The following is a 13,836-nucleotide window of genomic DNA, read 5'->3' as shown; positions in this document are numbered from 1 at the left end:
GACCCGTCAATAACGTCCTCACATGGTTGGTTGAACAGTCGGTCCCCACAAAGATAGATGTACAAGTACACACATATACACACACACCTCTGTCAGGTTCCTCCTCTCCTCGGGGGATATGAAGGGGCAGCCCTTGTGCACCTGCTGGAGGCAGAGGCTGCAGATCGGACGGCTGTGCTGGCTGCAGAAAAGCTCCATCAGCTTGTGGTGGTCCGGGCAGATCCGCTCCGACAGGTCGCCGAGGGGCCGGCTCAGCTGGTGGAGCCGAAAGGCGGGGTTGTCCCGGTGAGGCCGCAGGTGCTCCTCGCAGTAAGAGGCCATGCAGGTGAGGCAGGTCTGCGACGCTTCCGCTTCCATGCACGAGTCACAACGTACGATGACGTCATCCTCCTCGCTCTTCCTCAGGGTGAAGCTCTGCACCACGCTGCTGAGCACCGTGTTCTTCTTCAGCTCCGGTCTGGTGGCGAAGTGGGTCCGACACTGAGGACAGCTGTACGAGTCCTTCCAGGCGGCGAGCAGGCAGCCCTGGCAGAAGTTGTGTCCGCAGGGGATGGTCACCGGGCAGTCGAAGGGACTCAGGCAGATGCTGCACGTCAGCTCGTCCTCCAGACCGATCAGAGACAACGGACCCGCGTGCACGTCGGCCATGACCGGAGCGCGGCGACGCAGAGCAACGCGGAAACTGCTGCTGCTGCGGGGGAAACGAAACTTAACTCGCCCAGTTCTGGAAAACGAAAGTAAAGAGCTAGACTCGTTTAGAATTATTAGTTCGTTAATGTCGATGGATTTCCTCTCGTGTTATGGATGATGAGAATCTATTTTTCAATTAAATAACTAAATCTGTGACATCAATGTCTACATTGTACACATATCATTGGGCAACTGCATTATAAACACAACAAATACAATGAAATACATATGACTATGCAAATATGAACATAAATAGATTGTTTTGCTCGCTGAGCTGAAACTAAACGTACGTGTCGGCATTGCTGCTTTGGTCCGACCAAGATTCTGGTGGGCTGAACAGGAACACAGGACCAGAGTCCTCTTGGTTCTGGTCCTGGTCCCGGCGGAGCTGTGGGGGGGTGCTGATGGTGTTATCACGAGAGATGTGGACCAGGATCTCATCTGGAGTCCGGGCTTCAGCATCACTGTCGTTCCACCTAGTGAAGCACAACATGAGCATCAATGGTGTGAAGAGATGCACATTCACAGGGTTCATACACATGTGGACCAATGGATGTCCATGACCTTTCCATGACCTTTGCTGGATCTTTCCATGACCTTTGCGGGATCTTTCCATGACCTTTTCGATGCCTTTTCATGACCTTTCCGGGACCTTTCATTGACCTTTTCATGACCTCACCAAGACCTTCCCTGTAACACCCTGTTAAATGTTGTGTCTGTCTCCCCAGTAATTTGTCATTCCCTACACCTGCCCTCAGCCTCTCCCGTCTCGCTGATCCCTGATGTCCCACACCTGTGTTTCCCCACCTTATATATTCTCCCAGTCTTTGCTTTGTTCCCTGCCAGATTGTTGTGTGTTTTGCCCCTCGTGTCAAATTGCTCATTTTTCAAGTAAAACATTTGTTTCTCAAACCCAGAGTCGGACGTTCCTTCTGCACTTGAGCTTACCCGTGTGATTCTGTGACATTCCCGGGACCTTTCATTGACCTTTTCGATGCCTTTTAATGACCTTTCTGGGTTCTTCCAGGACCTTTCCGTGACTTTAAACCACATTTACATTACCAAACATTTTTGTGAAATTTCCGTATTTACACAAGTATGTCATATACCTTAAATAACACAAACGAATGAGAGTATTTGATTAAAAAGAATAAATATGTATATAAATGTTAATTCTTTTTAATCAAACTGCATAAATAAACATGTGAATATAACAAATTCCCATCATGACTTTTCCAAAACTTTTGGGATTTAAGTTTTTTCAAAGGGTTCGGCCTGGAACCATTTTTAAAGTTCCATGACTTTTCCAGGTTTTCCATGACCGAATGAACCCTGTTTTAGACTCTTTCTCAGGGGTCAGACTTACGCTCCTCTCCTCTCCGATTGAGAGGAATTGACTTCAAGTTGTCTGCAAATGAACTGGGTTAAAATAATAATAATACTGAGCATGAGCCTATCAGGACGTACCTTTCCATTTTCTGTCCCAGCTCCTCGAGGACTTCCAGGTCTCTTTTTGACGCCCGGTCAACGAGAGTCACGCCGATGCAGTCGCCCAAGACGTTGATGACGGTGTTGCAGCGGTCTCTGGAAGCAGAGGATGTGTTTGATGCTCTAAACTGACTTTACTTCCGGATTAAAACTCATTTGAAGAAGCCGCCGTGTGGCCGACTGAACCAACAGACAAAACGTCCATTAGCTTCGCATGCGCGACCCATTTAGCAGGAATACACACATCGAGATGGAAGAAATACTTCTGTAACGCGACGCTCAAAATGATGTTAATAACTTGTTAACAACAACGACTCAGTGTACCTCAAATAATAAAAAGTGATGTTCGTAATGTCCAATTGAATGAATAAATAACATCAGCTAACTTGGGTTAGCATAGCATATCCCAATATGACACCTACATGTATAAAGGATTGGCTAATGAGGCCTTCTAGAACTGTTTAGTAAAAGAAGAAGAAGAAGAAGAAGAAGAAGAAGAAGAAAAGTTTGCGGTACATTTATGAGTAAAACCCAGAAGGTCTTGGACTGATTTATTCGTGCTCTTACATCCTACACTAGTTAATAGAGGTCAATATAGGTTAATAGAGGTTGATCGAGGTCAATAGAGGTTGATAGAGGTTAATAGAGGTCGATATAGGTTAATAGAGGTCGATATAGGTTAATAGAGGTTGATCGAGGTCAATAGAGGTTGATAGAGGTTAATAGAGGTTGATAGAGGTCAATAGAGGTTAATAGAGGTCGATATAGGTTAATAGAGGTCAATAAAGGTTGATAGAGGTCGATAGACAACAACAACAGCCAATCGACTTGTGCCTCCTGCACCTCGAGCTAACCGCTCTACATCCAGACTGTTTGCTGTCCTGCTCCTCAGTGGTGGAATAAGCTCCCCACTGACATCAGGACAGCAGAAAGTCTCTTCAGCTTCCGCCTGAGACTGAAAACACATCTTTTCCGACTATATCTGGATTAAAACACAGATTTGCACTTCAGTGGCACTGGGATGGCACTTATTGTGGTGCTTTTGTAGTTCGACTGAGTTGAGGAAATGTTACTTCCTGAATTCTTGTTGTTCTTAGTTTATACTCTCGGTTGAAATGCACTTATTGTAAGTCGCTTTGGATAAAAGCGTCTGCTAAATGACATGTAATGTAATGTAATAGAGGTCAGGACTCACACACACTTAACGAGTCACATTGTGAGCTCAGGATCAGACTCACAGGAAATACTCGATCACCACGAGGAGGGAGGTTTCCTTTGCAGGTAACCCCAGCACGGTTAGCACAGAGAAAGTGGTCGCGGCTCCTCTGGACGGCATCCCCGCTGCTGTGAAGCTGCACGCCGCTGCTGTCAGGCTGCAGGTCAAACACACGCTTTCAGTCTCCTCTTAAAGACGTAACGATAAATACTTTACACCAGGGGCGTCGGTGTTGGACACGTTATATCTAACTCTAACAAGCTACATATGTGCGTGTGTTCTGTTTTGGATGTTTCCTCCCCCTTCAAATTACAATCCAATAGCCGATCGTCATACTTAACGATATAATCCCCGGGCACTAGGACCTGGGGGAGGCTGCTGCGCTGGCTTTCTCACTCTGCCAAGTAACGTCTCTCAAAGACAGCCAATGAGGTTAGCTCAAAGTAAATGACGCACAGAGTGACCTCTAAGACCAGGTACAGAAAGTGGCAATATATATATATATTACTGCTGTGAAAAATAACGCGTTAACTCAGTTAATTAAATTACAGGTTTAACTAGTTATTTTCTTTTAACGCATTTAACGCATGCGCAGAATGAGCTTCCAATCCGTCTGTTGTTGGTCGTCTCTCCATTCATTCTGTCTCTACGTGTCGCGTTAACACGACTCCGATCTCCGTCTCGCGCGCCGCAGAGCTCTGATGCCGGCGTGTGCGCACACATCGGGACGGAAAAAAGTCACTTGCACCCCCCCCCTCAACAACTCTTCTCTCGGCTCGCGCGGCAGAGCTCCGATGCTGGCGCGCACTGGTGAGCAATGCAGGGCTCTCAAGTGTCACGCATTGAGCGTGAGACTCACGCATTTCGGTCTTAACTCACGCACTCCCGCCACACATCGTATTTCTCACGCTGAAAAAAAACTCTCGGCTCTTTAATGTTTTAATGCAGGGGTGCTCGATATGTCGATCGCCGCAGAGCTTCGATGCCGGCCCGCGCATCGCTCTGTCGCGCGAGCCGAGAATTGTTGACGGGGGGGGGGGTAGACGAAAATTACAGGTTGACGGGTGGAGATTCCCCCCTGTTATAATAGGAGGGGAAACACTGGAGTTGATAAGCGTGTCTTCTTGTCTGATCAATACGCAACTGTGAGGTGTGCGAATGGACCGAGCGGCCAGCTGCTGATCACTCACTCAACGAATAGACGGTGCGCGCACAGCGCGCCAACATTTTTTTGGGGAGCACCGAAGACCCATTTTGACCCAGGAAAAACCCTGAATGTATATATGTGATTAATCATGATTAATCCACAGAAACCTGTGATTAACCTGATTAAAATTGTTATTCGTTTCACAGCCCTAATATATATATATATAGCTATTAACGATTGTTAGCTGCCTACATTTAGCTTTACTTGAGGCAAATGAAGGGAAACGTAGAAACGGTCTCCAGTGAGCGAGAGTGTGAACGAGCGAATTTGAAATACGAGAAATAACTATCGACGTCTCTCTATTATTAGCATGAATATATATTATAATATTTTCTCCATTGAATGGTATATTTGACACTGAACTAGTTCATCTTTATCTCAGTGATAGTTATGTGTCGATGCTGAGAGCAGCTCACGCGATGGTGACCCAATCCTTCAGGTTCAGATCGACGTGGTTCAGCTGGGCCACGAAGATGACAGCGACCACTTCGTAAAGTACGGTTCCGTGCTTGTTGATGTCGGTCTCGATCGGCAGCATGAACCGACTGACTGTCCTGTCCACCCGGAGTCGCTCCTCACAACACTGGAGAGAGAGCGGCAGTGCGGCGGAGCTTGAAGAAACACGAGGCGTCCGTTACTCATACGACAACACCGGAAAAGCGAAGCTCTCAAACAGGCGTCTCTGTGTCACATCAGCTCACCTGGACGAGAGGGTGAACGCCGTCTTCAAGGCGGGGAAGATCCCCTTGATGAAGGCGTAGGGGTTACGTCTCACGCACAGGAAGTAAATCAGGGGTAACACGAATGCTCCGTGGATCACGAGCCTGGAACACACAACCAATGAATGCATGAGCAATACCGATTGAAAATGACGAGCTAATGCTAACGCAATGACTCAGTGTAGCAGAAGCACAAGAATCCATTAAATATATATATATATATAAACTTTGCTAACATTAGCTTCATTGTTTTTTATTGAGAATGGTGTCATTTATAAAATCGTAAAAGGTGAAGGTACCCCAAAACCACTACGCCGATGAACTTTGTGAGTTTAAACGCTAATTCCCAGTCGTCGACCTCAATGATGATGCTGGCGACCTTGAAGACAACCACTACTGGGAAGCATCTGCAAAGAAAACCATGAAATTAAAAATAAATGAAGGAAAGACTGACTGAGATTAATGTGTTAGTGTGAAAGAAACCACCAAAGTGGAAGAACGTGAATGACTACCTGAACTGCTATAAGTAAAGGGTTCATCCACATGACCAATGAACAGGTTCATCCTCATGACCAATGAACAGGTTCATCCTCATGACCAATGAACAGGTTCATCCTCATGACCAATGAACAGGTTCATCCTCATGACCAATGAACAGGTTCATCCACATGACCAATGAACAGGTTCATCCTCATGACCAATGAACAGGTTCATCCTCATGGCCAATGAACAGGTTCATCCTCATGACCAATGAACAGGTTCATCCACATGACCAATGAACAGGTTCATCCTCATGACCAATGAACAGGTTCATCCACATGACCAATGAACAGGTTCATCCTCATGACCAATGAACAGGTTCATCCTCATGACCAATGAACAGGTTCATCCTCATGACCAATGAACAGGTTCATCCTCATGGCCAATGAACAGGTTCATCCTCATGACCAATGAACAGGTTCATCCTCATGACCAATGAACAGGTTCATCCACATGGTGACCAATGAACAGGTTCATCCACACGACCAATGAACAGGTTCATCCACATGACCAATGAACAGGTTCATCCTCATGACCAATGAACAGGTTCATCCACATGACCAATGAACAGGTTCATCCTCATGACCAATGAACAGGTTCATCCTCATGACCAATGAACAGGTTCATCCACATGACCAATGAACAGGTTCATCCTCATGACCAATGAACAGGTTCATCCTCATGACCAATGAACAGGTTCATCCTCATGACCAATGAACAGGTTCATCCTCATGACCAATGAACAGGTTCATCCACATGACCAATGAACAGGTTCATCCCAATGACCAATGAACAGGTTCATCCTCATGACCAATGAACAGGTTCATCCACATGACCAATGAACAGGTTCATCCTCATGACCAATGAACAGGTTCATCCTCATGACCAATGAACAGGTTCATCCATGACCAATGAACAGGTTCATCCTCATGACCAATGAACAGGTTCATCCACATGACCAATGAACAGGTTCATCCACATGACCAATGAACAGGTTCGACCAATGAACAGGTTCATCCACATGACCAATGAACAGGTTCATCCACATGACCAATGAACAGGTTCATCCACATGACCAATGAACAGGTTCATCCTCATGACCAATGAACAGGTTCATCCTCATGACCAATGAACAGGTTCATCCACATGACCAATGAACAGGTTCATCCTCATGACCAATGAACAGGTTCATCCACATGACCAATGAACAGGTTCATCCTCATGACCAATGAACAGGTTCATCCTCATGACCAATGAACAGGTTCATCCATGACCAATGAACAGGTTCATCCTCATGACCAATGAACAGGTTCATCCACATGACCAATGAACAGGTTCATCCACATGACCAATGAACAGGTTCATCCACATGACCAATGAACAGGTTCATCCACATGGTGACCAATGAACAGGTTCATCCACATGACCAATGAACAGGTTCATCCACATGACCAATGAACAGGTTCATCCACATGACCAATGAACAGGTTCATCCACATGACCAATGAACAGGTTCATCCACATGACCAATGAACAGGTTCATCCACATGACCAATGAACAGGTTCATCCACATGACCAATGAACAGGTTCATCCACATGACCAATGAACAGGTTCATCCTCATGACCAATGAACAGGTTCATCCTCATGACCAATGAACAGATTCATCCACATGACCAATGAACAGGTTCATCCTCATGACCAATGAACAGATTCATCCTCATGACCAATGAACAGGTTCATCCACACGACCAATGAACAGGTTCATCCACACGACCAATGAACAGGTTCATCCACATGACCAATGAACAGATTCATCCTCATGACCAATGAACAGGTTCATCCTCATGACCAATGAACAGGTTCAACCACATGACCAATGAACAGGTTCATCTACATGACCAATGAACAGGTTCATCCTCATGACCAATGAACAGGTTCATCCACACGACCAATGAACAGGTTCATCCACATGACCAATGAACAGGTTCATCCACACGACCAATGAACAGGTTCATCCTCATGACCAATGAACAGGTTCATCCTCATGACCAATGAACAGGTTCATCCACACGACCAATGAACAGGTTCATCCACACGACCAATGAACAGGTTCATCCACATGACCAATGAACAGATTCATCCTCATGACCAATGAACAGGTTCATCCACACGACCAATGAACAGGTTCATCCTCATGACCAATGAACAGGTTCATCTACATGACCAATGAACAGGTTCATCCTCATGACCAATGAACAGGTTCATCCACATGACCAATGAACAGGTTCATCCACATGACCAATGAACAGGGATTTGTTTTCCTCAGGACTTTTCCAGGTTTTCCATGACCGTACGAACCCTGAAGTAACATTGAAGAGGAGTAGAAGAGATGTTTTTTTTATTACCATTTCTAATAATACGGAGAGCAGAACATTTTCCCACGTTTGTATTACATTCAGTGTTTAGCATCAATTTGTTGGAGAAAGTAATTTATATCTTATATTGCGTCACCTCAGAACTAGCTGGAGAAATTTCTTTGAGAAGTTGTTGTACGCGGCGATGTCGTTCATCAAGATTTGGCCGCACGTTCCCATCTTCGTGAGCGCCGCGCCGAAAGCAAAGGCCCAGATGACCAGGCCCAAGTCGTTGGTGCTTTCCACGAGTTGGCGCTCCATTTCCACCTGCGACACATTCTATAAGCACACCAGCCACTCGTTAAGAGTAACGAGGTCGGAATGCTCCGACTCCACAGAATGATCTTCTTTCGTGACGAGGGGACGTAGCTACCTTGTCCAGACTGAAGCGATGGTCACCTGGTTCAATCTCCAGCTCAACCCACTCAGTCTTGTCCTATAATTGAAAGAAATAGTGTTCAATCGTACATATTAGATGGAGATAGAATACATTGTGGAAGTGCCTTTAAATGAAAAGCACACCTGTTGGTAGCATGCCGCAAACAGGTTGGCTGGGGAAATGTTCCTGTGGAAATCATCAAGAGTCTCATTGGTCGGTCAGGGTTCAAACGCAAGTTGATGGACTTTAAACAAAATGTCCATGACCAAACATTTTGGGAAATCTCGGTGTGAACACGAGTAATTAATAAACCTTAAATGACACGAATGAATGAGACAATAGTTTGATTCATAATAAATATGTATATCAATATGTGTTCTTTTAAATCAAACTCAGCGTAAATGAACATATAAATATGACACAGTTTCATGACTTTTCAGAAACATGTTGACCAATGGATTTCCAGGACCTTTCCGTGACCTTTCCGTGACTTTAAACCACATTTCCATGACCAAACATGTTTGTGAAATGTCGGTGTATACTCGAGTATGTCATATACCTTGAATAACACAAATGAATGAGAGACAATAGTTAGATTAAAACGAATAAATATGTATATAATGTTAATTCTTTTAAATCAAACTGCGTAAATGAACATGTAAATTCTCAGGACTTTTCCAGGCCTGGAAATAACCATTTAAAAATTCCATGACTTTTCCAGGTTTTCTATGACTGTAGGAACCCTGTCAAGTCAATTTTGGCAAATAAACTTAAGAAAAGCTTCTTAAATCAACCGCAGGTTGAGACGTTTTCTGAAATACCAGATTAGTTTCTGCTGAAGATAAAACATGAAAGGATGCGAGTTCTGTTATTTCTGGATAAAGGCGCTGACCCAACAACCTGCAGGAGACGTGTTCTTCTCACCATGCGATATCCAGGACGGCAGTGAGAAGAGAGGACTCCTCTGCGTCATCTTGACCAGCGGCATCCAGTCCAGGCTTGATGGTCAGAACCAGAACCAGACCTACAACACAGAACCCACAGAGGAGCAGTTAGATTTAAATGGGCTGACTGAGATGTACTACTGGAGAAACATTTGTTTCAATAGCGGCTCACAAAATAAAGTTCTAAAGTGCTTTAGATGGTATAAAACCGTGAAACACAAAGGAAAACGCATAAAGTTCACAGTGTTATCTGATGAAATCAGAATATCTACTCATTGAAAAGGACTTTTGTTGCATCTGCATTGCTGTGGGAGACGGGACACAGTATCAGTAGTTCAGCCTCCTGAGCAGTCTAATTAAGAACAAATCAAAATATCTGCAGTGAGAAATGTTTCATAAAATATAGAGGAGCACATTTTGAAGAACTTGGTATCCGTGTCACCTGGGTGAAACAGCTGTGTTCCCATGTTGACATGTGAATACCTTTTAAATAGCACATGTATACGAGCTCAAGTAAGAAGAGAAAAGGAGATGTTAAAATGCCACATTGTGTGTCTATCAATGATAATAAAATAAAAACACGTCTGACCCAAAGCCATCGACAGCAGAGTGGTGGAGACAACGTACGCCGAAACACGTCGGAACACTTTCACTGAAGGTCCACCGCTCAGTCCAGAGAAACCTAGAGAGGACGACAGAGTCACGCTCTGCAGACGACGGGCCGGAGAGCGAGGTCAGAGTGTGACCTTCAGGGTCATGAAGAGGAACGCGGAAGAACAGCAACTCACAGAGCAGTCAGCACACAGAAACATGGAGGGGCATCTGCAACCGGGAATGGTTCTTCAGAGTGATGCCATAAGAAGAACCATTTGTGGTTACACAGGGAACCTTTCAAACCAGGGTTCTTTAGAGAACCATGTCCTAAAAGAGTTCTTCAAAGAACCTATAAAGATGTCTCAAAGAACCTTTCAAACCAGGGTTCTATAAAGAACCATTTCCATAAAGAGTTCTTCAACGAACCTATAAAATTGTCTCAAAGAACCTTCAGAAAACGGTTCTTTAAGGCAGCATTTCTGGTTCCACAGAGAACCTTTGAAACCAGGGTTCTCTAAAGAACCATGTCCTTAAAGAGTTCTTGAAAGAACCTATAACGGGGTTTCAAAGGAAAAAATGGTTCTGAACATGATGATTTCTGATTGTGGGATATCGATTTGAAGACAGAGGGCTGGATGATGGACTCAGGCCCGATGGCCCCTGAGTGAGTGTGTGGCCTCCACGCCTCTTCCCTTTGCTTTCCCAGGATCATGTGACTGGGGTCCACAGTGCTGGTGTTCATGGAGTGGTAGACGGACTCCTTGGAGGTCATCTGGGTTTCATAAGCGCCACCGTGCCGCCGTGTTCCTCCTGACACCGTGTGCACGGCGTGTTGTGACAGTCGTCATGCGTGAAATACTCACTGGTTATCACACTTGTAAAAATGAGAAGAAGGCAAATGGAATCAATCAACCGCTGGAGGACCTCGACTGGAAAGACGATTAAGAATTGGTCTTGTTGGGTCAGCTGGATGCGGAACTTAATGAAACAGCCCAAGGCGACACCTGTACGACAAAAACAAAGACGTTTCATTAAAACTGATGATTCGAAATGCTAAACACCAAGTGGTGTGCTGTGCTGTCAGAGCAGCGTCAGAAACACACCGGGCAAAAGGAAAAACTGCCCCGAGGAAATATAATGTTGCCCCTGATGTCACGAGGAGAGGCAACAAATGCCCCATGATGTCCTCTTATAATTATGATAATTTAATAGCGTTTTGCTTATGTTCTTTGTTGTGTGTGTCTGATCTGTATTGCCTGAACTGTAAACAAAGAAAATCAATAAATAGAATTTGTTATGATTAAAAAAAGAAGTTATAATTGAAAATAGTTGTTAAAAAAAAATACAATAAATAACCACAACGAAATAAGAATACAATTAAATATGATTATCTTATTTATGTTTTCTGTTTGTTGTAAATAAAATCAAAGAAAACACTTTGAGTCTGTAGACTACTGCCTAATAGTCTTATTATTGAAATGTGTATGACAATTGCGCATATACTGTAAGGCTTAATAATAATAACTCAAGTTTAAAAAAATTGGCCCGAATTTCTTTTTAAATGAAAAAGAAAATTGTCTTTCACTTTCACAATGGAGCTTTTCAAGTCCCACATTTGTGTCTTTCGTCGTTGCATAACTCTTGCTCTACACTGCGTTCACATATGTGTTCATAATTGTTCAATTACATCCACAATTATGCACACATATGTTGCATTACGATTCTGAGAAGAGTTTAACAAAACATCCAGCAGGTGGAGGTATACACCCAAATAGAAATTATGAGCTTTTATTGCATAGTTTGGAGTTGGTGATATCTTATTGTGAAGGACATGACTAGGGTCCCAGATGTGTTGAAGCGTGATATCTTATTGTGAAGGACATGACTAAGGTCCCAGATCTGTTGAAGCGTGATATCTTATTGTGAAGGACATGACTCGGGTCCCAGATGTGTTGAAGTGTGATATCTTATTGTGAAGGACATGACTAGGGTCCCAGATGTGTTGAAACGTGAGATCTTATTGTGAAGGACATGACAAAGGTCCCAGATGTGTTGAAGCGTGATATCTTATTGTGAAGGGCATGACAAAGGTCCCAGATGTGTTGAAGCGTGATATCTTATTGTGAAGGGCATGACGAGGGTCCCAGATGTGTTGAAGCGTGATATCTTATTGTGAAGGGCATGACGAGGGTCCCAGATGTGTTGAAGCGTGATATCTTATTGTGAAGGACTAGGATCCCGGATGTGTTGACGTGATATCTTATTGTGAAGGACAGGACTAGGGTCCTAACGTGATATCTTTTTGTGAAGGACAGGACTCGGGTCCTAACGTAATATCTTATTGTGAAGGACAGGACTAGGGTCCTAACGTGATATCTTATTGTGAAGGGCAGGACTAGGGTCCTAACGTGATATCTTATTGTGAAGGGCAGGACTAGGGTCCCAGATGTGTTGAAATGTGAGATCTTATTGTGAAGGACATGACAAAGGTCCCAGATGTGTTGAAGCGTGATATCTTATTGTGAAGGGCATGACAAAGGTCCCAGATGTGTTGAAGCGTGATATCTTATTGTGAAGGGCATGACGAGGGTCCCAGATGTGTTGAAGCGTGATATCTTATTGTGAAGGACATGACAAAGGTCCCAGATGTGTTGAAGCGTGATATCTTATTGTGAAGGGCATGACAAAGGTCCCAGATGTGTTGAAGCGTGATATCTTATTGTGAAGGACATGACTAGGGTCCCAGATGTGTTGAAACGTGAGATCTTATTGTGAAGGACATGACAAAGGTCCCAGATGTGTTGAAGCGTGATATCTTATTGTGAAGGGCATGACAAAGGTCCCAGATGTGTTGAAGCGTGATATCTTATTGTGAAGGGCATGACGAGGGTCCCAGATGTGTTGAAGCGTGATATCTTATTGTGAAGGGCATGACGAGGGTCCCAGATGTGTTGAAGCGTGATATCTTATTGTGAAGGACTAGGATCCCGGATGTGTTGACGTGATATCTTATTGTGAAGGACAGGACTAGGGTCCTAACGTGATATCTTTTTGTGAAGGACAGGACTCGGGTCCTAACGTAATATCTTATTGTGAAGGACAGGACTAGGGTCCTAACGTGATATCTTATTGTGAAGGGCAGGACTAGGGTCCTAACGTGATATCTTATTGTGAAGGGCAGGACTAGGGTCCCAGATGTGTTGAAACGTGAGATCTTATTGTGAAGGACATGACAAAGGTCCCAGATGTGTTGAAGCGTGATATCTTATTGTGAAGGGCATGACAAAGGTCCCAGATGTGTTGAAGCGTGATATCTTATTGTGAAGGGCATGACGAGGGTCCCAGATGTGTTGAAGCGTGATATCTTATTGTGAAGGACATGACAAAGGTCCCAGATGTGTTGAAGCGTGATATCTTATTGTGAAGGGCATGACGAGGGTCCCAGATGTGTTGAAGCGTGATATCTTATTGTGAAGGACTAGGATCCCGGATGTGTTGACGTGATATCTTATTGTGAATGACAGGACTAGGGTCCTAACGTGATATCTTTTTGTGAAGGACAGGACTCGGGTCCTAACGTAATATCTTATTGTGAAGGACAGGACTAGGGTCCTAACGTGATATCTTATTGTGAAGGGCAGG

At 44.2% G+C, this 13,836-nt stretch overlaps 1 protein-coding gene across 3 annotated transcripts in view; it reads right to left on the bottom strand.

The window, feature by feature from the left end:
• The window catches only part of LOC130190342 (excitatory amino acid transporter 3-like), a 29,529-nt gene that overhangs the window by 14,570 nt on the left and 1,123 nt on the right, over window positions 1–13,836 (bottom strand). For 2 of the 3 annotated variants that reach the window (XM_056409702.1, XM_056409699.1), the window contains 13 exons: window positions 11,058–11,198; window positions 10,190–10,282; window positions 9,581–9,680; window positions 8,800–8,842; window positions 8,651–8,713; window positions 8,375–8,556; window positions 5,620–5,727; window positions 5,303–5,425; window positions 5,018–5,212; window positions 3,417–3,551; window positions 2,158–2,274; window positions 981–1,166; window positions 12–691 (listed from right to left, as the gene is read on the bottom strand). In XM_056409702.1, the coding sequence (XP_056265677.1) occupies window positions 19–691; window positions 981–1,166; window positions 2,158–2,274; window positions 3,417–3,551; window positions 5,018–5,212; window positions 5,303–5,425; window positions 5,620–5,727; window positions 8,375–8,556; window positions 8,651–8,713; window positions 8,800–8,842; window positions 9,581–9,680; window positions 10,190–10,282; window positions 11,058–11,198 (2,159 nt within the window). In that variant the 3' untranslated portion in view covers window positions 12–18. Of the gene's footprint in view, window positions 1–11; window positions 692–980; window positions 1,167–2,157; window positions 2,275–3,416; window positions 3,552–5,017; window positions 5,213–5,302; window positions 5,426–5,619; window positions 5,728–8,374; window positions 8,557–8,650; window positions 8,714–8,799; window positions 8,843–9,580; window positions 9,681–10,189; window positions 10,283–11,057; window positions 11,199–13,836 lie in introns of those variants that run through there. The other variant, XM_056409703.1, reaches the window with a different exon arrangement.

This window comes from Pseudoliparis swirei, chromosome 24 (genome assembly GCF_029220125.1).
Source record: "Pseudoliparis swirei isolate HS2019 ecotype Mariana Trench chromosome 24, NWPU_hadal_v1, whole genome shotgun sequence".
Classification (NCBI taxonomy): domain Eukaryota; kingdom Metazoa; phylum Chordata; class Actinopteri; order Perciformes; family Liparidae; genus Pseudoliparis; species Pseudoliparis swirei.
This window is presented reverse-complemented; position numbering and strand designations above follow the sequence as displayed.